This window comes from Bufo gargarizans, chromosome 6 (assembly GCF_014858855.1).
Source record: "Bufo gargarizans isolate SCDJY-AF-19 chromosome 6, ASM1485885v1, whole genome shotgun sequence".
Taxonomy (NCBI): domain Eukaryota; kingdom Metazoa; phylum Chordata; class Amphibia; order Anura; family Bufonidae; genus Bufo; species Bufo gargarizans.
Window position 1 is genome coordinate 55628199 of NC_058085.1, and position 25403 is coordinate 55653601.

General features: G+C 45.6%; 1 protein-coding gene across 1 annotated transcript in view; it reads left to right on the top strand.

The window, feature by feature from the left end:
- Nucleotides 1–23452, top strand: part of ASPSCR1 (ASPSCR1 tether for SLC2A4, UBX domain containing) — a 78570-nt gene extending 55118 nt beyond the window's left edge. The window contains exons 13-16 of the mRNA XM_044295902.1: nt 20318–20369; nt 22831–22900; nt 22979–23151; nt 23225–23452. Of these exons, the coding sequence (XP_044151837.1) occupies nt 20318–20369; nt 22831–22900; nt 22979–23151; nt 23225–23235 (306 nt within the window). The 3' untranslated portion in view covers nt 23236–23452. The remainder of the gene's footprint in view (nt 1–20317; nt 20370–22830; nt 22901–22978; nt 23152–23224) is intronic.
- The last annotated feature ends 1951 nt before the right edge of the window (nt 23453–25403 follow it).

Below are 25403 nucleotides of genomic sequence, written 5' to 3' on the forward strand. Positions count from 1 at the left end.
TCTAGATACCACAGTGCAGCGCCCATATTACCACTGTATCATCTCCACATACCACAGTACAATGCCCATATTACCACTGTATCATCTCCAGATACCACAGTACAATGCCCATATTACCACTGTATCATCTCCAGACACCACAGTGTGGCTCCCATATTACCAGCGTATCATCTACAGATACCACAGTACAATGCCCATATTACCACTGTATCATCTCCACATACCACAGTGCAATGCCCATATTACCACTGTATCATCTCCACATACCACAGTGCAATGCCCATATTACCACTGTATCATCTCCAGATACCACAGTGCAATGCCCATATTACCTCTGTATCATCTCCACATACCACAGTACAATGCCCATATTACCACTGTATCATCTCCAGATACCACAGTACAATGCCCATATTACCACTGTATCATCTCCACATACCACAGTACAGCGCCCATATTACCTCTGTATCACCTCCAGATACCACAGTACAGGGCCCATATTACCACTGTATCTTCTTCACATACCACAGTGTGGCTCCCATATTACCAGCGTATCACCTCCAGATACCACAGTACAGGGCCCATATGACCACTGTATCATCTCCAGACACCACAGTGCAGCGCCCATATTACCACTGTATCATCTCCACATACCACAGTACAATGCCCATATTACCACTGTATCATCTCCAGATACCACAGTGCAATGCCCATATTACCACTGTATCATCTCCAGATACCACAGTGCAATGCCCATATTACCTCTGTATCATCTCTAGATACCACAGTGCAGCGCCCATATTACCACTGTATCATCTCCAGATACCACAGTGCAGCGCCCATATTACCACTGTATCATCTCCAGATACCACAGTGCAGCGCCCATATTACCACTGTATCATCTCCACATACCACAGTACAATGCCCATATTACCACTGTATCATCTCCAGATACCACAGTGCAATGCCCATATTACCACTGTATCATCTCCAGATACCACAGTGCAATGCCCATATTACCACTGTATCATCTCTAGATACCACAGTGCAGCGCCCATATTACCACTGTATCATCTCCAGATACCACAGTGCAGCGCCCATATTACCACTGTATCATCTCCAGATACCACAGTGCAGCGCCCATATTACCACTGTATCATCTCCAGACACCACAGTGTGGCTCCCATATTACCAGCGTATCATCTACAGATACCACAGTACAATGCCCATATTACCACTGTATCATCTCCACATACCACAGTGCAGCGCCCATATTACCACTGTATCATCTCCAGATACCACAGTGCAATGCCCATATTACCTCTGTATCATCTCCACATACCACAGTACAATGCCCATATTACCACTGTATCATCTCCAGATACCACAGTACAATGCCCATATTACCACTGTATCATCTCCAGATACCACAGTGCAATGCCCATATTACCTCTGTATCTTCTCCACATACCACAGTGCAGCGCCCATATTACCACTGTATCTTCTTCACATACCACAGTGTGGCTCCCATATTACCAGCGTATCACCTCCAGATACCACAGTACAGGGCCCATATGACCACTGTACCACTGTATCATCTCCAGACACCACAGTGCAGCGCCCATATTACCACTGTATCATCTCCACATACCACAGTACAATGCCCATATTACCACTGTATCATCTCCAGATACCACAGTGCAATGCCCATATTACCACTGTATCATCTCCAGATACCACAGTGCAATGCCCATATTACCTCTGTATCATCTCTAGATACCACAGTGCAGCGCCCATATTACCACTGTATCATCTCCAGATACCACAGTGCAGCGCCCATATTACCACTGTATCATCTCCAGATACCACAGTGCAGCGCCCATATTACCACTGTATCATCTCCACATACCACAGTACAATGCCCATATTACCACTGTATCATCTCCAGATACCACAGTGCAATGCCCATATTACCACTGTATCATCTCCAGATACCACAGTGCAATGCCCATATTACCACTGTATCATCTCTAGATACCACAGTGCAGCGCCCATATTACCACTGTATCATCTCCAGATACCACAGTGCAGCGCCCATATTACCACTGTATCATCTCCAGATACCACAGTGCAGCGCCCATATTACCACTGTATCATCTCCAGACACCACAGTGTGGCTCCCATATTACCAGCGTATCATCTACAGATACCACAGTACAATGCCCATATTACCACTGTATCATCTCCACATACCACAGTGCAGCGCCCATATTACCACTGTATCATCTCCAGATACCACAGTGCAATGCCCATATTACCTCTGTATCATCTCCACATACCACAGTACAATGCCCATATTACCACTGTATCATATCCAGATACCACAGTACAATGCCCATATTACCACTGTATCATCTCCAGATACCACAGTGCAATGCCCATATTACCTCTGTATCTTCTCCACATACCACAGTGCAGCGCCCATATTACCTCTGTATCACCTCCAGATACCACAGTACAGGGCCCATATTACCACTGTATCTTCTTCACATACCACAGTGTGGCTCCCATATTACCAGCGTATCATCTACAGATACCACAGTACAATGCCCATATTACCACTGTATCATCTCCACATACCACAGTGCAATGCCCATATTACCACTGTATCATCTCCAGATACCACAGTGCAATGCCCATATTACCTCTGTATCATCTCCAGATACCACAGTGCAATGCCCATAATACCACTGTATCATCTCCAGATACCACAGTGCAATGCCCATAATACCACTGTATCATCTCCAGATACCACAGTGCAATGCCCATATTACCTCTGTATCATCTCCAGATACCACAGTACAGGGCCCATATTACCTCTGTATCTTCTCCACATACCACAGTGCAATGCCCATATTACCTCTGTATCTTCTCCACATACCACAGTGTGGCTCCCATATTACCAGCGTATCACCTCCAGATACCACAGTACAGGGCCCATATGACCACTGTATCATCTCCAGATACCACAGTGTGGCTCCCATATTACCAGCGTATCATCTACAGATACCACAGTGCAGCGCCCATATTACCTCTGTATTCATTTATTATTTTTATTTATTATACGCACTTATATAGCACTTTACAGACCTTTCCCCAATGGGGCTCACAAGCTAAGTTCCCCATTAGTATGTCTTTGGAGTGTGGAAGGAAACCGGAGTAGGGAGATATATACACTACTCACAAAATGTTAGGGATATTTGGCTTGTGGGTGAAATTTCAGGATGAACCTAAATGCACTCTAACCTTTACAGGTGAACTTGATGTGATCTTCTCTAAACTTCTGAATGCACATGTCCAACTGTTCAATGTTTCCGTACTTTTTGCACAACTTGCTGTTCTCTAACAAGGATCTTAACGGCAAATTTCACAACAGGTGTTTGATCCATGAATCAAAGTGGCTTCCACTTTCTCCAGACCTAAATCCCATTGAAAACCTTTGGGGTCAGCTGAGTCGCAGTGTAGAGGCTTGTAACTCTGTAGCCAGAACCTCAATGTTTTGAGGGCCGCTCTTCAAGAAGAGTGGGATGCCATGCCTCAACTCCGTATTTTAAAATTCATAAATATGGTTTATTATACTCGCATTCAAATGAGATAAAATGCGCAATGATAAAATCAACACAGATCAATAGCCATTTGGAGCGAAACCCGGGTCGATTTATCATTGCGCATTTTATCTCATTTGAATGTGAGTATAATAAACCATATTTATGAATTTTAAAATACGGATTTTCACTATGGGAGCAATATTTAATCATCTGTAGGAGGTACAACGTGCAGAGGACCTACTTGTCGACTTTCTTTTGAGGCGCATATTCTACTTATACGCTTGTAAGTATAACATCGAGAGGAGGAACGGCTGGTTGTTTCAGTGCTTCACTATGTGCGTGTCTTCTTTATAATCTCACAGGATGTTAATTGAAAGAAACGCCTAACGAAGCTAGTGTGTGCTTGCAGAGAGTTGGTGGAAGACGCACATCAGTTCTATTGGTTTGGAGTTTTACGCGGCCCCTTTTTATATATGTACTGTTTTTGTGAATAAGGATCCACTTCACTTTGGGACTCGCTGCAATTAGAACCATCCAGGCAGCGTATTGGGAAATTTACATTGAACTCTTATAGTGCTTTTATTTAAATGCCCGACACATGATGTAATATTACGGTACTTTTTACTTTTTCCATGAATTTCACCGAAAGCCAAATATCCCAAACTTTTTGTGAGTAGTGTATACATAGATGCCACCAGCCAGTATTGGGTGGTTGTGGTGGATACCTTTTGGTTGGAGGTACCAGGTTCTGTTGAATAATGTTGGGGAAGGGGTTTGAAGTTGAGTTAGATTAGGGAATGTCATAGGCCACCCTTAAAAGATGTGTTTTTATGGGTTGTGCCATAAGGTGGTTGTTGGCAGTGGTGGGGTAATGCATTTCAGAGAACTGGTGCACCTCAAGAGAGACAGGAATGAGAGGTTCGGATTATGGACGGTTAGATGTAAATCATTAGTAGAGCGAGGAGCAGGGGTAGGGTGGTAGATGAAGGAGGAGGTGTATAGGGGGGTGCAGTGCAGCACCGAGGAGAGCTTTGTGGGTGAAAGTGTAAATTGTACAGGTAATCTTTGTGGAAAGCAATGCTGGAAATGGAGTCTGTCGCCAGGAAACTCACTGATAAACCACTGTAGGGCTAGCTCAGCTGAATTAAATGATACCTTTCAGTTAGGGTTGTTTCACACCTCCATTTACCTGAGGGTCACACCTCCGTTTACGGCATTATGTCCTTATAATATAATTCAGTAGATTCAAGGTCGGGCAGAGACACACAACATTATAAATCACTATAGTGCAGTGCGGTAAACAGAGTAGTATCTAGAATGGAAAATCACGCTCCCACACGCTTGTCTGAAATTAGCCTTAGCGATATGTTTCTTCATTCTGGAACAAAAAGTACTTTAAATCAATATGGAAATGAGCAGTTATGTGCACTGAGGGTGGGCCCAAGCCATTCTGTGCACACTTGCACCTCCTACTTCCTCTGCCTGCCTCTCCCACTTTTTCTTGATTGGGCGGGCTTGCTTCCTGTCATCCCGCCTTACCCCTACACCGCCTGGCACTGTCGGCACCAACTGGACACTATGAGCATGTAGGGGCCACCCTCAACTGAAAACACCCTGTTGTCAGTTTATTTATAAATCTCCAGGAGGAATAACAGAGGAACAGCACAACGTACAGGTCTAAGATTATAATAGTTACATAGTTAATACAGTTGAAAAAAGACAAGTCCATCAAGTTAATAGTAATAGTTACTGTATATTATGGGCAATACAGGTATTTCCTGAAACCAATGTGTCAGGAGAGGTGAAAAGGCTTCTTTAACTAAAAATCCAGATCTGTATGCTTTACAAACAATTTGGAGTTCCCCTTTAATTAGCACTCAGCAGGTTTCCCCCTCCCTAGTGTATCGTTGGCTGTGTCCTTCCCGCATCCCAAGCCACAGGATGTTTTTGCCAAACACTAGTAGTCTTTTTAATAATTAAAATAGTTTGGGTTTTGTCAAGGTCGCAGTCGGATTCCCCCGGCTGGCTGCAGACCCCGTAATTACAGCGCCCTTGCCGTGGATGCTCTGGTTCCTCTCCTCCAGTTGTTCGCTGGTGGTTCCTTCCTGTCTGAAGCTTTTGATCTGCTTCCCTGTGAAGACATCGCTCAAGCCCCAAGACGTCATTTGTGAAAGCTCTCAGATCGTCCTATGTGTCTGTAAATGTTTGCATTCTGGATCCTGCCCGTCATCCCCGCTCACCCCCTTTGAAGTGCCCCGGGTCCCATTGATCTTCCAACATCAAACTAAACAGACCTGTGGCACTTTAATCAGCGACCGTCCCGGGATGGAAGGAATGCTTCACATGCCACCAGCTTTCCCAGCTCGGGGGACACTGGAAGAACAGTGGAGCAAACATAGATTTGGTGACAGATGTACAGATTACCTCCGCTCCCCCCCACCACCACTACCTCCGCTATTTATCTTTATGCTTTTTTTTTTGTTTTGTATGACTTTATTCTTTGCGGCTCAGTGTCGCCGAGCCCTGTTGTGTTTGTGTTCCTATTGCCGGGTGTATGTGCGGCCTGTTCCTCCCTGCAATGAATTCTGTGTGACCCTCGGGGCCTTTTTCCTCACGAGGCTTTGAAGTGTTTGCCCAGAGATTGACTGACAAGGAAGTTTTAGTGGCGGCACCAGGGGGAATGGACAGAAAAAAAAAAGGGACGCTCTTTGAACTAAAGATCTTTCAGTTGGGAGATGCTGGCTTTAGTTATCTCCATCACTATGTTAATTATTCACCACGATAATTGGGGGGGAAGAGTAAAGAGAGAGAGGAGGTTATTAAAAAATTCCAGCACTAACACGCTACACAAACCTCATTTTTCCAGCCTCCAGAGTGCATAAAAGAAATGTTGTGTTTAAAGGGGGCTAGTGTGTTTGGAGGGGGAGCGAGGGGCCCTTTCTAAGCTGTCCTTTCTCTAAATAGTGAAATCCCTACAGATGAAACATCAAAGCGCTGGCGAGTGTTCTCGCTCTGCCTTTCGACCACGTCTGGTACTCTGTAATTAAAGTTTACGGAAAGCTGTCTTTGTTTTCCCGATGGCATGCAACCTTACACAATGCAGATTGGAAAGGAAATGTTAAAAAAAAAAAAAAAAAAAGGCCCATGCCGCGTCCTGCCGCCATCTAGTTTCATGTCCCGTCCGACCTGATAACGCGGGCAGCACCCAGCGTCGCTACACAGCATCACCCGTAGCGGCATAGGCTTGACCCCATCCGTGAGATGTACAGACGCGTTCTTGTATGTACATGCACACGGTTTCCCATTTTAATCCTTTTAGATATTGGGGTCGGGTCACATTGGTCATGGTTGAATGAAGTGATATCACCTGCTACAAAGAGGAGATGAAACTTTCACGCCCCCTACCAAAACCCCCCCATTATAGGCAAACGTTGGCATTAACCCCAGCCAGGGGTGCACCACTAATGAGGCCAGGTGAGGCCTCAGGCAGCACCAGGCAGGGGCAAGAGGGGGGCAGCAGAAGGGCCATGAGTGATAGCTTTCATTGTAGCAATGGGGTTAGGTTAAGAAATTGGCATTGGGGGGGAGTGCAGCCATTTCAGTTTTCGCCTCAGTCAGCACAAAGGCTAGTTGCACCCCTGACCCCAGCTCATTGTCTGCAGGCCTTGAACTAGTTCCCCCATCCTTGTACGGCAATGCTGTGGTGGTTCTGAAAATTGAGAGCTCTGCACATGTTCACACTGCCTATTAAAAATTTTACATAGCCATCAAGTTATTCAATAAAATGTATCTGTATAGCGCCACCTGCTCTTTTTTTCTATTCCTTAATTCTTGTCCACCTCATCGAGGTGGTCACACACACTCAGTTTAAATCTTCAACTGCCACCAGCCAAGTGTTCCGTTAAAAGCTATGGCAGTTACAGGGAAAGAGCTACAGCAGAAAGGACACACCCTCTGAGCTGCCAGGCTGAAGATAATCTAGCAGAGCAATTGGAGCAGTAAATGTGGAGATCTCTGGACCCATGTGAGGTACAGGGCTGGTTCTGGCTTTATTAGAAAGAGATTGTCATGAACTACAGGTAAACATTTGAATATCGTGCAAAAGTTCATTTATTTCAGTAATGCAACTTAAAATTAGAAAATTGTGAAAAGGTTCAATATTCTAGGCTCAAAGTGTCACCCTCTAGTCAGCTAATTACTCCATACCCCCTGAGCAAAGGGGACCTGAGATTGTGACTTTGGGGTTTCATAAGCTGTAAGCCATATTCAAATTATAACAAATAAAGGCTTGGAATATCTCGCTTTGCCTGTAATGAGTCTATCTCATGTTAGTTTCACCTTTTAAGTTGCATTACTGAAATAAATGAACTTTGCACAATATTCTAATTTTTCGAGTTTCATCTGTATGATGTCCGATTTTCATTTTTACATTAATCATGGGATAACCCCTTTAAGGGAGAGAAGCCCTTAAGGTGTCTGGCGGATGCTTATTCCACTCTCCCCATTTTGAGACCACATGCACTCTCAGCCAAGTTGAGTATGACTCTGTATGAGAAAAGAAGAGAGGGGAAGGGGAGACTGGAAGGGATAGCTGTGAGGCACTTTTAAAGGGAATCTGTCACTAGCGATTTACCAATTTTTCCCCCCATGAATCCATGTTTAACAGAGTACCTGTTATCCATCTCTGTTCTTCTTTTGATTGTGAGCGCCGCGCTCTGCAGCAAACACCCCGATCCTCCTCTCGCCGGCATCCCAAATCCCGCGCAGGCGCAGTGCCAGCGATTGCCTGCGCTATAAGCTGACTGACGGCACTGCGCCTGCGCGGGATTTGGGATGCCTGCGAGAGGGGGATCGGGGTGTTTGCTGCAGAGCGCGGCGCTGGGGGGGGGGGGGTGGCGGGTGTTGAGCACTTAGCCTCGCCTCTGGGAGGCGATTTAGAGGAACTGGGAGGCGTAATTAGAGGGGCGTTCCTGGGCACCGTGGAGTAAGAATAACGCCCCTCTGGGCTCCTTACAACGTCATTTACATATCAGAAGAATCGCTTTTTTGAAAAAATTACAAGACTCACAATCAAAAGAAGAACAGAGATGGATAACAGGTACTCTATTAAACATGGATTCATGGGGAAAAAAAATTGGTAAATCGCTAGTGACAGATTCCCTTTAAGGCCCCTTTCACACGAGCGAGTTTTCCACGCGGGTGCAATGCATGACGTGAACGCATAGCACCCGCACTGAATCCTGACCTATTCATTTCAATGGGTCTGTGTACATGAGTGTTTATTTTTTTTTTTTTTTCACGCATCAGTTCTGCATTGCGCGAAAAACACAGCATGTTCTATATTCTGCGTTTTTCACGGCAGCCCTGGCCCCACAGAAGTGAATGGGGCTTCAGTGAAAAATGGATTGCAGGCGCGGATGCAATGCATTTTTCACTGATGGTCGCTAAAAGATGTTGTTTGTAAAACTTCAGTTTTTTTATCACGCGTGTGGAAAAACGCATCAAAATGTATTGCACCCGCGCGGAAAAAACTGAATGCAATCGCAGACAAAACTGATTGGACTTGCTTGCAAAATAGTGCGAGTTTCACTGAACACATCCAGACCTAATCCGTATCGTTCGTGTGAAAGAGGCCTAAATGGTTATTCTCATGTAAAGATGGCACCCAGGGCCAAGTGCTGGATAGAGTACTGCCTTTATTCCCCTGCCGGAGTTTCTCTTTCAAGTGGTATTGCCATCTTACAAAGTGCTGGAATATCACTAGGATATGATTGGCAGGACCTCTGTGACCCTCACAGTCCTGAGGACGAGGAGGCTGCAGCGCTGGTTTAGCTATGCTTCCTTTGGGAAAAACAGTAAAGGGGGCTTGATGCTTAACCAGCACAGCAGCCCCTTCTTCTCAGGACTGTGGGGGTCCCTGAGGTCAGATCCCCGCCGATCATATCCTAGCAGTGTGCCTGGGCTTTATAAGATCGGACTGATTCTTTAGGCTAGGGCTACACGTTGGCATGTGTCGCGTTACAAAAAGACTACAACTACATCGTGACATGTGTTGCACCAATGTCGCGCACATTTTTTGCAAGGATAGTCAATAGTGGCGCACTGCGACATGTGGTATGCTGCTTAAATTGATTTTTTGTGTTTTATCAAAAAATGTTGCACGACTTTACTGTCACAAGAAGTCCTAGCTGTCACTGCATGCCCTCAGAGATCTGAGAAGATTGGATAGACTTGCAGCACGTGAGTCTATCTGACAGGTCTTTTTGTGTTTTCTTGCTGTTTGTTGTTGTGGGCCGGATCCCACCTCTCTACAGTTTCTGCTCGGACCTTTCAATGATTATGACACTGTGAACTAAGAATACAGACATGTAGAGCGGCGCCCGGGGATCTCACTGCACTTATTATCCCTGGGCGCTGCTCCGTTCTCCTGCTATGCCCTCCGGTATCTAAGTTATGGTAGGCGGAGTCTGCCCTTGTTCTGCTCTAGTGCTGGCCAATCGCATTGCAGAGCTCACAGCCTGGGAGCTCTAGCGTTTGGACAGCGCTAGAGCAGAACAAGGGCAGACTCCGCCTACCATAACTTAGTGACCGAAATCTCTGCCTACTATAACTTAGTGGCCGGAGATACCGGAGGGCATAGCGGGAGAACGAAGCGGCGCCCGGGGATAATAGTAAATGCTGTGAGATCCCCGGGCACCGCTCTCCATGTCTGTATACTTAGTTCACAGTGTAATAATCAGTGAAAGGTCCTCTTTAAAGGGGTTGTCCAGGATCAAATATATATACATCTTGTTTACATCTAGGTTTATCTTTGCCTAACTTCCTGCTGCACTGCCCTGTGGATCCCAGTGCAGCGCGGCATCACGTGGTTACAGCTGACTATCATCTCTGCCGTAACTCCGCCTCCTCATTAATATTCTGCCTCCTTCATTCATTAGAAAGTGCCATGGCCGGTGACGTCACCGAAGGGGCGTGGCTTATCACAATGTCTTCCAGCCAAGTCACCGCCCCTCCCTGCGATCTGCATAATTACTGAGGCTGGTGGTGAGTCACCGGGTCAGAGGGGGCGTGGCTTAGCGCAAGGTCTTCCAGCCTAGTTACTGCCCCTCCCTGCGATCTAAATAATTACTGAGGCTGTTGGTGACGTCACCGGGCTCCCTGCGAAGCGGAAGAAGATGCTTCCGGTACATCACTGAAAATAGGCACTTCCGGCTGAGAATTTGCGATATGAAAACGGGGCATCAGACACGTGTGTAATATTTGTGTCACTGTTGTACACTTAGAACAATGTCCCCAATCCCGGACAACCCCTTTAAGAGGCTTTATTTAAGTCTCTTACTGCTGACTTTGTGGTTGATATTTTCCCTCTGGAGTTCTGTACTGGTTGGTTGTGGATCCTCTACTTCCCTCTTGTCTCAAGCTAAGTCTTCCTGTTTTCTCCTTTGTGCGTGTGTTGCTGCTAGGTCTCAGGGAGACGCTGGTCCCTTCACAGTGGAAGGTACCGTCTGTCTCATTCCCCTCTCCCTAAGTTCGGGTTTACTACAGTGTCAGCAGGGCGTAGGTTCCAGCTTATGAGTTCGTTCACCATCAGGCCTTGCTCATACTGTCAGCAGTCAGAGAGAGGCTCGGGTTGTTAGGATGTTACCAATCCCTCCTCCCTAACTTTGGGGCCTAGTCTGTTTACCTGTTGCTGTTTGTTTTCTTGGTTTTCCTCTTATCCCCACTTGCCGTGACACTAGCCTTATGGTCCGGTCAGTGGAAATCTCCAACTTCCCAGCCTTTGTTTCAGGTGCACATTTTGCACTCAGGTGGCGGCAGCAGCATCCGGAGCGTCTCAGTTTACAGCCGTCGTCTTGACTTGAGAAAAGCTTTACCTGTAAGGAGAATTTTACTGTCGACCTGCATGTGGCAATAAACATGACCCACATTTCACTTCAAAGGCCTTCATTACACTGACTTTGTCTGTTCAGTTCCACTTTCAGTAGGTTATTTCCTGGTCACTTTCTGTCACTGTGTATGCACAGAGTATTTCAGGAGCAGATATGGCATCGGCATGAGATCGCGCAAACGCGATCAAATGTTCACGAACCGCAAGTTCGCAGCAGGCCCTATTCACTTTAATGGCAGACGAACTTGAAAAACCTTCAGGTCATATTTGCAGCCACCAAATACTTACTAGAAATGCGCAAATAGTCCCACAACATGGACAATGACATACTAGAGGGGGATCAATGACAAAAATTCCCACAAAAAATTGTATTTTAATCATGGGCCATTTTTATGCGTCTTAAAGGGAAATTCTCAAAAATGTGCCCTGCTGTAGCCTAGAAACCATTTTATTTTAGGCCACGGGAGTATGAGCCCTAAAAATTAGGCATTCACCTGACAAAAGAAATTGTGATTATGTGGCTGGAGGTACATTATGCGGTCACTGAATAACAATTTTACTGTAGCGCACTAGAGTACTGGCCCCAAACATTATGCATTCACCGTACAGAAAAGATCAAGTGATTATGTGGCTGGAGGTATATTAGACTGTCACTGTATAACAATTTTACTGCAGGCCAGTACAAATACATATGTTTAAAATAACTAAAAATATAAAATTGGATTAAAAACATGGCTAACGAAATCCCCCCTCTTGAATAAACTCCAAATGATAATAGCTGAAATTCGATAACACGTGGTCATCACAGGTGTTGAATTCCTCTGAGGCCCCAACAATTAGCCATTCACCGTACTGAAAAGATCAAGTGATTATGTGGCTGGAGGTATATTAGACGGTCATTGGATAACAATTTAATGTAGGCCAGTGGAGTACAGGGCCCAAACATTAGGCATTCACCGTACAGAAAAAAACAAGTGATTATGTGGCTGGAGGTACATTAGGCGGTCACCATATAACAATTTTACTGTTGGCCAGTTAGATTACAGGCCCCCAAAATTATGCATTCACCGTACAGAAAACATCAAGTGATTATGTGGCTGGAGGTATATTAGACGGTCATTGGATATCAATTTTATATTGATAGGGCCAAACATTAGGCATTCACCAGACAGAAAAGAACAAGTGATTATGTGGCTGGAGGTACAGTGAGGAACAGAAGTATTTGAGCACCCTGAGATTTTGCAAGTTCTCCCACTTAGGAATCATGGAGGGGTCTGAAATTTACATTGTAGGTGCATTCCCACTCTGAGAGACAGAATAAAAAAATTATTTCAGGAAATCACATTATATGATTTTTAAAGAATTTATTTGTCTTGCACTGCTGAACATAAGTATTTGAACACCTGAGAAACGGCAAGAATTCTGGCTCTGTCAGTCTCCCTCGGACTGGGGCTCCATGCAAGATCTCACCTCGTGGGGTATCACTGATGATAAGAAAGGTGAGGAATCAGCCCAGAACTACATGGAAAGAGCTGGTCAATGAAATGAAGAGAGCTGGGACCACAGTTTCAAAGGTCACTATCGGTAAAACACTACGCCGCCATGGTTTCAAATTGTGCATTGCATGAAAAGGTTCCCCTGCTCAAGTCATCACATGTCCAGGCCCATCTGAAGTTTGCCAATGACCATCTGGATGATCCAGATGAGGCATGGGAGAAAGTCATGTGGTTAGATGAGACCAAAGTAGAACTTTTTGGTCTAAACTTAACTCGTCATGTTTGGAGGAAAAGGGATGAGTTGCATTCCAAGAACACCATCCCTACTGTGAAGCATGGGGTGGTAACATCATGCTTTGGGTGTGCTTCTCTGTGAAGTGGACAGGACGACTGCACTGTATTAAGGAGAGGATGAATGGGGCCATTTATTGTGAGATGGGTCGTGGCTGGGTCTTCCAACATAACAATGACCCGAAGCACACAGCCAGGATAACCAAGGAGTGGCTCCATAAGAAGCATAACAAGGTTCTGGAGTGGCCTAGCCAGTCTCCAGACCTAAATCCAATAGAACATCTTTGGAGGGAGCTGAAACTCTGTGTTGCTCAGCTACAGCCCCGAAACCTGACAGATCTAGAGGAGATCTGTGTGGAGGAGTGGGCCAAAATCCCTGTTGCAGTGTATGTAAACCTGGTCAAAAACTACAGGAAACGTTTGACCTCTGTAATTGCAAACAAAGGCCAAATATTAACACTGATTTTCTTAGGTGTTCAAATACTTATGTTCAGCAGTGCAAGACAAATAAATTCTTTAAAAATCATACAATGGGATTTCCTGATATATTTTTTTTTATTCTGTCTCTTAGAGTGGGAATGCACCTACAATGTGAATTTCAGACCCCTACATGATTTCTAAGTGGGAGAACTTGCAAAGTCGCAGGGTGTCCAAAATAGAATGAGGAAGGTGCAGAAGCAGAAGGCTGAGTGAGCCACTCAACCAACTCTGGTGCGTCCTTCGACGTAATCGCACGCACCTTCTCCATCTTCCAACTTAGGCTTCGGCCTGGTGCACCTGCCCGACTCCTACCATGCCTGCGGAATGACCTGCTTCTTCCTCTTCCTGTCATTTTCTAAATGACCCTTTGAGAAAGTCCCTATAGAAGAGCAGTATTTGGCCTCATGCACACGACAGTTTTTTTTTTCACGGTCCGCAAAAACGGGGTCCGTGGGTCCGTGATCCGTGACCGTTTTTTCGTCCGTGGGTCTTCCTTGATTTTTGGAGGATCCACGGACATGAAAAAAAAGTCGTTTTGGTGTCCGCCTGGCCGTGCGGAGCCAAACGGATCCGTCCTGAATTACAATGCAAGTCAATGGGGAGGATCCGTTTGATGTTGACACAATATGGTGCCATTTCAAACGGATCCGTCCCCATTGACTTTCAATGTAAAGTCTGGAGTTCTTTTATACCATCGGATTGGAGTTTTCTCCAATCCGATGGTATATTTTAACTTGAAGCGTCCCCATCACCATGGAAACGCCTCTATGTTAGAATATACTGTCGGATATGAGCTACTTCGTGAACCTCAGATCCGACAGTATATTCTAACACAGAGCCGTTCCCATGGTGATGGGGACGCTTCTAGTTAGAATACACTACAAACTTTGTACAAGACTGCCCCCTGCTGCCTGGCAGCACCCGATCTCTTATTACAGGTGGATATGATAGCACAATTAACCCCTTCAGGTGCGGCACCTAAAGGGGTTAATTGTACTATCATATTCCCCTGTAAGAGATCAGGGCTGCCAGGCAGCAGGGGGCAGACCCCCCCCCCCCTCCCCAGTTTGAATATCGTTGGTGGCCCCCCTTCCTCCCTCTAATGTTAGAAATCGTTGGTGGCACAGTGTGCGCCCACCATCGCCCCCCCTCCCCAGTTTGAATATCGTTGGTGGCCCCCCCTTCCTCCCTCTAATGTTAGAAATCGTTGGTGGCACAGTGTGCGCCCACCATCGTCCCCCCCTCCCTCTATAGCAGTAACAACGTTGGTGGCAGTGTGCGGCCTCCCATTCCCCCCCCCCCCATCATTGGTGGCAGCGGAGTTCCAATCGGAGTCCCAGTTTAATCGCTGGGGCTCCGATCGGTAACCATGGCAACCAGGACGCTACTGCAGTCCTGGTTGCCATGGTTACTTAGCAATAGTACAATAGTAGAAGACTCATAGTTACCTGCTTGCTGCTGCGATGTCTGTGTCCGGCCGGGAGCTCCACCTACTGGTAAGTGAAAGGTCTGTGCGGCGCATTGCTAAAGAACTGTCACTTACCAGTAGGTGGAGCTCCCGGCCGGTCACAGACATCGCAGCAGCCAGCAGGTAAGTATGAATCTTCTACAATTGTACTATTGCTAAGTAACCATGGCAACCAGGGCTGCAGTAGCTTCCTGGTTGCCATGGTTACCGATCGGAGCCCCAGCAATTAAACTGGGACTCCGATCGGAACTCCGCTGCCACCAATGATCGGGGGGGGGGGGGGGGAATGGAGGCCGCACACTGCCACCAACGATTTATTACAATAGAGGGAGGGGGGGGGGCGATGGTGGGCGCACACTGTGCCACCAACGATTTATTACAATAGAGGGAGGGAGGGGGGGGCGATGGTGGGCGCACACTGTGCCACCAACGATTTCTAACATTAGAGGGAGGGGGGGGCGATGGTGGGCGCACACTGTGCCACCAACGATTTCTTACATTAGAGGGAGGAAGGGGGGGCCCGATGGGGGGCGCACACTGTGCCACCAACGATATTCAAACTGGGGAGGGGGGGGGGGTCTGCCCCCTGCTGCCTGGCAGCCCTGATCTCTTACAGGGGAATATGATAGTACAATTAACCCCTTTAGGTGCCGCACCTGAAGGGGTTAATTGTGCTATCATATCCCCCTGTAAGAGATCGGGTGCTGCCAGGCAGCAGGGGGCAGTCTTGTACAAAGTTTGTAGTGTATTCTAACTAGAAGCGTCCCCATCACCATGGGAACGCTTCTGTGTTAGAATATACTGTCTGATATGAGTTTTCACTAAGTGAAAACTTAGATCAGAAAAAGCTTTTATGCAGACGGATCTTCGGATCCGTCTGTATAAAAGCAACCTACGGCCACGGATCACGGACACGGATGCCAATCTTGTGTGCATCCGTGTTCTTTCACGGACCCATTGACTTGAATGGGTCCGTGAACCGTTGTCCGTCAAAAAAATAGGACAGGTCATATTTTTTTGACGGACAGGATACACGGATCACGGCCTCGGCTGCAAAACGGTGCATTTTCCGATTTTTCCACGGACCCATTGAAAGTCAATGGGTCCGCGAAAAAAAAACGGAAAACGGCACAACGGCCACGGATGCACACAACGGTCGTGTGCATGAGGTCTAAGTGGAAGTAGGTATATTGCAAGCCGGTATATCAATCCTCTCTATCAGTATTTTGTGGAAACAGGTATATAGAACCCCTTAATGAATATTTGCTGGAAGTCGGTAAATCAAACCCCTTAATCAAGATTTGGTGGAAGCTGGTGTATCACACCCCTCAATCAGTATTTTGTGGAAGCAGGTATATCGCACCCCTTAATCAGTTTTTTGGGGGGCAACCGGTATATCACAACAGTTGCAATTAGTTATTCCAATAGCGTTTGTCCCTCTGTATAGCTGCGGTATCTCAGCAGAACCGCACACAACTGCTGCACAATACATATGCACTGTAACATACATTCTATGTTAGAAGGTATATTATAGGTATATTACACCCCTGCCTCAATCTGTTTTTTTTTTTGGGGGGGGGGGGGGGGCAACAGGTATATCACACCAGTTTCAATTCATTATTCCAATAGCGTTTGTCCGTCTATCTAGCTCCAGCAGAACCACACACAACTGCTGCACAATTTAAATCCACTATAATATACTGTTAGAAAGTATATTATAAGTATATTACACCCCTCTGTAAGTCACATCTATCCATAGCACACCTATACCAGTCCTTAAAAGAACTTTTTGTTGGCCATATCAGCTAGCGTTTGGTGTCCCTAACAGTCTGTCCCTGCACCACACAGCAACCTCTACCTACACTGGCAAAAGACTGAATGTAAAATGGCGGCCAGATCAGGTTTATTTATAAGGTAGGGGGTATCTCCATGTGCTGAAACGTCTCAATTGGCTGTCCTGTCCTACCTGATGGATGTGTCATGGGTCAAAGTTAGGGACAATGCAAAAGAATATGGCGCCAGCGGACATCGCCATTTGTTCGCTTGTTCCGCGAACTAGCAAAGTTCGCCGCAAAACGACAGCAGGGCGAACCGAAAGGCCATCTCTCTTCATATAACGGGGCTCCACTGACTATATTTTTTCTTACATCTTTTTTTTTCTCTCTCATTTACTGGCATTTATGTACTTTGCATAAGTTTTATGACCTTCATCAGCGAGTAAATGTTATTTTGGGGATAATAAAAAGATGAATAATTTCCCAATCCATTTTCTAGATTTCCTCACAGTCGTTAAGAACTCTGCTTGCTGACATTACGCAGGGGTAGGTAACCTGCACCACTCCAGCTGTTGTGAAACTACAATTCCCAGCATGCTCTATTTATTTTTATGAGAGTTCCGAGAAGAGCAGAGCAAGTATGCATGTTGGAAGTTGTAGTTTCACAACTGATGGAGTGATGCAGGTTTCCCATCCACAAATAGGATTCAACCGTTATTTTTCACCTTCCGTGGAAAGTCTGGTGCTGGTCGTGTGATGACACGTGGGAGCACGGCCGGTGATGACTGCTCGGATAATTGAGCTATGCATGTGTGTGTCTGTCACATGACCTAGACAGATTTTTGTCCCACTAGGAGTAAACAGTAAAGGCTTCTATTGACTGACTGCAAGCAGAGATCTTGTGCCAGACTGCATAGGGACACACCCCTGTGACAAGGGGATCGGTAGCGCTCAGTTAACATTTTATTTCCAGTAGGAATAAAAGAAGAATTGTACAATGCAGAGGTATAGGTAAAGTTCCACTAAAATTATTATTTCATGGAAATTCATGAAATACAAGTAGATGCTATCCTATTCAGGGTGCTTCGTTTCTGTTTGGGGCAGTTTGTTTTAAGACCTTGTGCATACAACTCAATTTTTTTGTGGATTGCACACTGACCCATTCATTTCTATGGGTTTGCAAAAAAATGCACACAGCACAAGGATATAATTTGTGTGCTGTCTAGGGTTGCACTGGGTATCGAATTATCGATACCTTTGTACCTGTATCGATTCGATACCGGGATTTGCCTTTTACCAATACTAGGCTGTGATACTGCGCAGCTTAGTATCAGAGAACATGAGTGCGCTGCTCACAGTGTGCGCCATGTTCCCTCAGCAGCACAGGGGAGAAGGAAGCAGTCTCTCCCTCCCCCTGTACTGCACCTTAGGGGTTAACTGCCGCTGATCACAGCTCCCTGTTATAGAGGTCGGGTGCCTGCTATGTGATTCTGCTGCCGGCACCCGCCTCCTGTATCTGTATTAAACGTTAATTGTCTTCATTGGTGGCGCAGTGGTCACAGGGTCCCCTCCGCCCTCTTCATTGGTGGTGCAGTAGCAGTTCTGATCGGAGCCCCAGTCGCGGGGCTCCGATTGGTTACCATGGCAGCCAGGACGCTACTGAAGCCCTGGCTGCCATGGTAAGCTCTCTGCTGCTGTGTGTACTATGCCCAGGGCAGCAGGGAGAGTGTGAAGACATCTGAAAATTCCAAACTATTAAAATGTTAAAAAAAAAATAATCTATGCGGTGAACGCTGTAACAGTAAATTTAAAAATCAAAAACTGCGTGATGCACCATTTTTTTTTGTAACCTTGTTCCCCCCCAAAAAAAGGATTGGACTTTTCGATTATGGGCCGGACATTCCATAAAATGCGGAATGCACGCAGCTTTTTTGGGGTTTTATTTTTTTCGCATGGTCTCGAGTATCGCAATACTTTTTTATGGTGTCGAAATCGAATCAAAATTTTGGTATCCTGACAACCCTAGTGCTGTCCACATCCATGCGGCCACCCTGCATGTCCTGTTCTAGTGAAGGGAGAGAGGAAAATCAGGTACGCACATGGACGGTATCCAGATTTTGCAGATCCGTGGTTTGTGGACCGCAAAACAGATATGGCGGTTTATATTAATAAATTATCCTCAGGATAGGTCATCAATATCAGAGACCGTTTCCAGGCGTTTTTTGCGCCCTTGGCATTTTTTAACAATCACAGCATGTGTTGAATGTGGCTTTTTTTCAGGTGTTTTACCATAGACTTTTCTATAGAAAAAAAAACCTGAAAAATAATTAAAATGTGTAGCAAAAAAAAGCCACCTCAATAAACCTTGTAAAAAAAATCATAAATCTCATTTCATTAAAGGGTTTGTGCAGGCCATATATATTAATGACCTATCCTTAAGTCATCACTATCAGATCGGCGGAGGTCCGACACCTGTGACCCCACCGATCACCTGTTTGTAGGGTAAGCGACGCTCCATGCTTGCGCTGCTTCTTCTTCTTCTTAATTACACTGCCGGTCGTCTCGGAAGCGCAGTGTAATTACCAGTACTTGCTTCATTCACCTGAGTGAAGTAAGTACTTGTAATTACACTACGCCGCCGCTGCTGCAAGGAAAAATTTTCATGAAATGAAATTGATGCATTTTATACAAGATTTTTTGAGGTGGCTTTTTTTAGCCACACATTTTACTTATTTTTTTAAATGCTTGAAACAAAAACCCCATAGCCAATGCATGCTGTGATTAGTAAAAACCCAAAGGGAGCAAAAAAAAAACACCTGGAAATTGTCTTGAAGCACTACTAAGAAAAAGTAGAATCCAGCAGCATCATCGACTGGGAGGGTTTTCCTCATATACTTGATCTCCCTCCACACACTTACATAGGAAGATCATGGCTTCATAGTCGTGTTCTGTATCGGATCCACGTCTATAGATCCGTCGCCTAGTGGGGTCAAGGTTTCCCTTCTGATTGGGTGATGCTTCATCTTATCATATGTTATTCTTTTACTTTGCATATATGTATGAGTAATTTGGGGGCTGCAACCACATAAAGCCCCAATGAGTTGCTCCAGTATAACCAGTTCAGGGTCTCACCTGATTCAGTGGGCAAATTGGATATTAATCCTGATGATGACCCACTGAGTGTGCATGCCTGCGGCTGTATAACATGGCAGGATGTCTTTTTCTGTATATTTAGATTTATTAGATTTGCAGGCTATATACTGTATTTTATGTATATACTGGTGTAAGTTCTTTTGTATTCTGCACCCCAGGCCCAGCTTTTTCCTGCTGCTGTCATACATTTTGGCTCAACGGAACAAAGAGGTAAGGTCTGACGGAATATCAGTCTTAGCCATCATGATGTAGGGGTTGTGGTAGTGCACCCCTTATCACAAGACATGTCCTCAGTAACGTAATCAGAGGACTCCATCCCACAAGACTGCTATGCTGTGGGATGATGACCTCCTCCTCACATCTTAACACACACGAGTGAACGACTCACTGCTTACCCAAAATCCCCCCCTGAATAAATGTAAATTGCATCACTGCTATACTTACGGTATGAAGGTTAGAAGCTCTCTGTGCACATTTTTGATCAAAACTGTGTCAGGCCCATCCACCAGCGACTAGGTGACTTCCAGTTGACGGGACCTACACCATCAGCCTTCCAACTCCTGGGCTGTTGGCCTATAAAATTCAGGGCAACGTAGCCTCCAGCTATGCGATACTCTGATTAGAAGCCCTGGGAAGGTAGACTGGAGTGCACAATATGTACAGATAGCTGCCTCCCATAAGATGGTACAGGATATTTCCTGCAATTAGTACTATCTTTTGACTGCAAGGTACCTTTAGATGAAGGAAGATGGCCCTCAGGATCCAGTTTGGTGTGCGTTGTTTGCTAATGATCAGGGCCCCCTCCGCTGATTGGTGAGTGCAGTCATGGGGCCACATGCACAGCAGCTTAGTATGAAAGTTTACATGATGTTTGATCTCTAGAGCAAAAGGGCCACGCTCCTCATCATTCAGGGGGTGTACCTGCTGGCCTGCTTCAGTTTGGGCATATGTATCTGCAGGACAGCTGACATTGTGGCTGAATACAACCTAAGGCCTCATGCACACGGCCGTACCGTTTTTTTGCGGTCTGCAAACCGCAGATCGGCAAAAAATGGAAGCCGCCCGTGTTGCAATTTGCGGAACGGAACGGGCGCTGGCAATGTAAATGCCTATTCTTGTCCGCAAAGCGCGGACAAGAATAGGACGTTATATTTTTTTAACGGGGCCACGGAACGGAGCCACGGATGACGACAGCATAGGGAGTGCTGTTCGCATCTTTTGCGGCCCCATTGAAGTGAAACGGCGGCTCGGATGCGGACCCAAACAACGGCCATGTGCATGAGGCCTAAATGAGAATACAGAAGGAATGTGCAAGACCATGGATGGCCAGGCAGGACATTGCTTACTTCTAATGAATGCCTAAACGAGAATTTTCATTCTTAGACATTTATGGTATATCTGCAGGATATGCTGTGAATGTCTGATAGGTGCTGGTCCCAGCAGTGGGACCCATGTTTATCTCCAAAATGGGGATCACACACCTCCCTCCTGCCTAGTGAGGCATCCAATGGCTGCCACATCTAGGCCAAGCATGAATTGATAGGTGGCCGCACATGAGCCTGGTTCTCTCCGTTAACTTCTATGGGAATTAGTGTGCTCGGCTGTTTTCGAGAGCCACAGACATGCATGGCCACCTATCCATTCATTCTTGGCCGAGAAATGGCAACCACCGGACACCTCACCAGGCAAGGCGAGTACCCCTGTTCTGGAGATAGATAGGACCTACATCCATCAGACATTTTTGGTATATCCTATTGATATGCCATAAATGACTAACTTCGGAAAATCCCAGTAAGTGTATTTAGTCTTAGTAGTTCCTATGTGACTAAAGTGAAGCAACTTTACAGATAGTCTTGATTACAAAGTCCTCATTTGTGTCTGCGGCTCATTTTAGTGTGCCAGGTGTCCACTTTTAGAAAATGTATAGCAATCAATTATAACATTAAAACCATAGGCCTAATATGGTTGCTTACCCATCAATGCACAGACCCTACAAAAACTATGAAGGTGTTTTGCATTATCTGGCATCACGATACTGGCAGTATTGTAAGTTGTCAGGTACAGTCTCCGTGGTTTGGACTTAATCGGATTGAGATGTAAGGAATTTAGAGGCAGTGTTCGTGTCTTTTTACGTGCATCAGTAACCTTCAGTTCTCAAGGCTCTGGTTCACCACTTGGACCACCTAAGGCAGGTACTAACCACTGCTGTGGAACAACCTATAAGATCTACTGTTTCGTATATGCTCTGACATCACAATTTGACCCTGGCCATTTTTCCAGCTACCAGTGCATTGATTTCAATAAGTGAATGTTCACTCATATATCCCACCCCATGACAGGAGCCAATGTCACGAGATATCAGTAAACTTCAGTGCACCTATCAGTGGTTTTAATGCTGTGGCCGATGGTTGTATGGGTATGCGGGTATAATATGATTTTTTTATTTTATAACTCAAGTTTTATTTATGTCAAACGTATGAAAATTGTCCCAGCAGTGAAGGGGTTAAATAGGATGTCGGGGCAAGTGATGAGTCTACAGAGACCCAGTAAGATGTGAATTGTCACCGACTCCTGAGAATAACGCTTCATATAAATTCGCATCACAAGATAGCGCTGCCCATAAATAACGGTATATTTTAACCTGTACGCACTTTCCTCCCCATTTCTACAGAACATTTCCTGCGGCATGCCTTGGTGAATAAACCAACATCTCCTTCCCAAGCAGATCTCATAGTCGCCAGGTAACAGAGGCCCTAAATTAAATAGTAAAGCACGACGTGCTGCTGACCACATGTGCTCAGAGATTATACCTCCCGCAGGGCCATGCCACGTGTCCCGGCTGTGTCTGCAGCACCTGTGATGGAGGAGCATCCGGAGGTCAGCGCAGCGCATAGAGCACCAGAGAATTATGAGGAGCAGTGTGGGATCCCCGATTCTCATCAGCAAGTTCAAAAGGATGAGGGCAAAGTACCCAAGTGGCTGAAGCTACCAGGTAATGAGCGCACGTGGTTGAGCCAGCCTCTACACACGTCCATGTGCTAATCACTGACTTCTTGTTTCCTTAGGAAAGAAGTGAGAGATGTTCCTCTTTAAGGGAGCCTGTTGGAGGCACTAAGATGTCTGGTTACCAGTTATGTGGTGTTCTTTCTGGATTGATTGATGATAGAACTTTGCAAGTTGAACTTCTACTGATGTGAATTGAAATCCCACGCGTTTCACGCATTACTTCAGTGGTGCTCAAGTAGCTACGCACAGGGAAAGTTGTTTGCATCATTAAACCGATTCCATTAAAACGTCTTTTATTTTTTCTTTCTTGCTGCGCCTTTTTTCCCTTATTTTTATGTTCCACACAACCTTAACCTAACGCGTGGCGTGAATCCGGCAAGTTTGACATTGAGTAAAGCGTGACGAGCCTCCTGTAGATTGATGGTAATGTTCCCTAAGTGGAAAAAAAAATGTTTAATGGATGAACATGTACCTTTTGGAAGAAGCTGTTTTCTAACTGCCTCGGATAATGATCCAAAATGATGCCTCCGACAGCACAACATGGCCTTGTGCTAACGATGCAGGAGACTACTTAATATGTCCAAAGGCCTTTGAAGTCAGCTCCTTGGCTCTGATCTCTTTCCACTTCACCATATTGACTTTGCTAATTACTCATCCTCCGACAACAAGGAACCCGAGCTGAAAAGGTCCTTTTTACCTAGAGTTTGTCTGCACTCCCCGTTTCCTCCACCCTGTGCTTTCCTTGGCTGGTGCTTTTCCTGGGTTGAAATTGTCCTTTGTTGGCACAGCTTCCCCAGTGAGGTTGCGTCTGAGCCACACATGAAGATGCCAGAGCTGATAAAAGGGACAATCCTTGGCATTTATAACCAGCAGGGAATAAAATGCCCTCAGTGTTTTCCTCATAATCTTTTGCGTCACCCCCTTTCTACAACTACACAATTTTCTTTCCTCTGACGCAGCATGGAAAAACACACCGGCGTCCATAACAACCCTCCCCTGGTTTTTGTGTTAATTGTGACTGCTCCAACACCCCAAGTGCATGTGGAAAGTTCGTTAAAGGCCTGCACCTTTCCATTGGTGCCTGTCACTACTCCCCTCCCTACGCACACAGCTTAATATCAATTGACCAAGCTTCAAAGCAACACCTGTCTTTGTCTTCAGTTAGGGAATGTTTTCCTTCATGCCTAATGACTTCCAAATGCTCGGAGCAGAGGGGGTGGGCTGACTGGTGGAGTTAAAGAGGAGCTATAGTTTTAGCAGACGCAAAGGGGACAGTTTGGCGTTTGGAGACGGATTGAGTTTAAAGAGAATATAGGGGATGTTTTAGAAAACTTTCTGGGGGCGCGCTGGACAGAGAGGAGTCACACTGTCTGAAGGACTCGGTCTGTTTTCGGAAGTGTTTCTCAAGATGCTGATGAAAAAGGTTTTTGTTTTTTTTTTCCCCTCCCGGTTTCCCAATTTGCTCCATAAAATTCTTTGAAGAGTAGCCAAAATTGCAAAATGACGAGCCGTACATCCTAGGAGATGAGATAAGCGACTTGTGATCCGGCTGCAGATTCATCAGAGGAGAATGAATCCATGTGGTTAGATTGTGTCTTTCTGTGCTCCTTGTGGAAGTGTGAGCTGCGGGGACAGCCAACGCAGAGCTGAAAAATAAGACAGTCATCCTCTCCTATCGAGTTAAGATCTGGGAAAAGCCTGGGACATTCTGTACGGCCACCATTAGGCTTCACATTGAAGTAAATGTACTACATACATAGCCTTACACCTCCAATAAGGCTTCATGCACACGCCCGTATGTATTTTGCGGTCTGCAAAAAACATGGATGACGTCCGTGTGTCTTCCGTATTTTACTGAACAGCTGGCCCCTAATAGAACAGTACTTCCCTTGTCCGCAATGCGGACAATAATAGGACTTTTTTTGCGGAACGGATATACAGACATACGGAAACTGAATGCACACGGAGTAACTTCTGTTTTTTTCTGTGGACCCATTGAAATGAATGGTTCTGCAAAAAAACGTAACGGACACTGAAAGAAAATAGGTTTGTGTGCATGAGGCCTAAGGGTTCTCGCTCCTAAAACTGATCTAGCCAGGCAGCACCGTGAGAAAGCTGGTTTATCATCTTTTGTCAGAGCTATGTGAAATGCATGGGGTGAATGGCCTTTTGTAAAATTGGTATTCTATACTGCAAATTTTCATTGCAGAATCTGCCGGACAAAGGGGTTATCCAGGA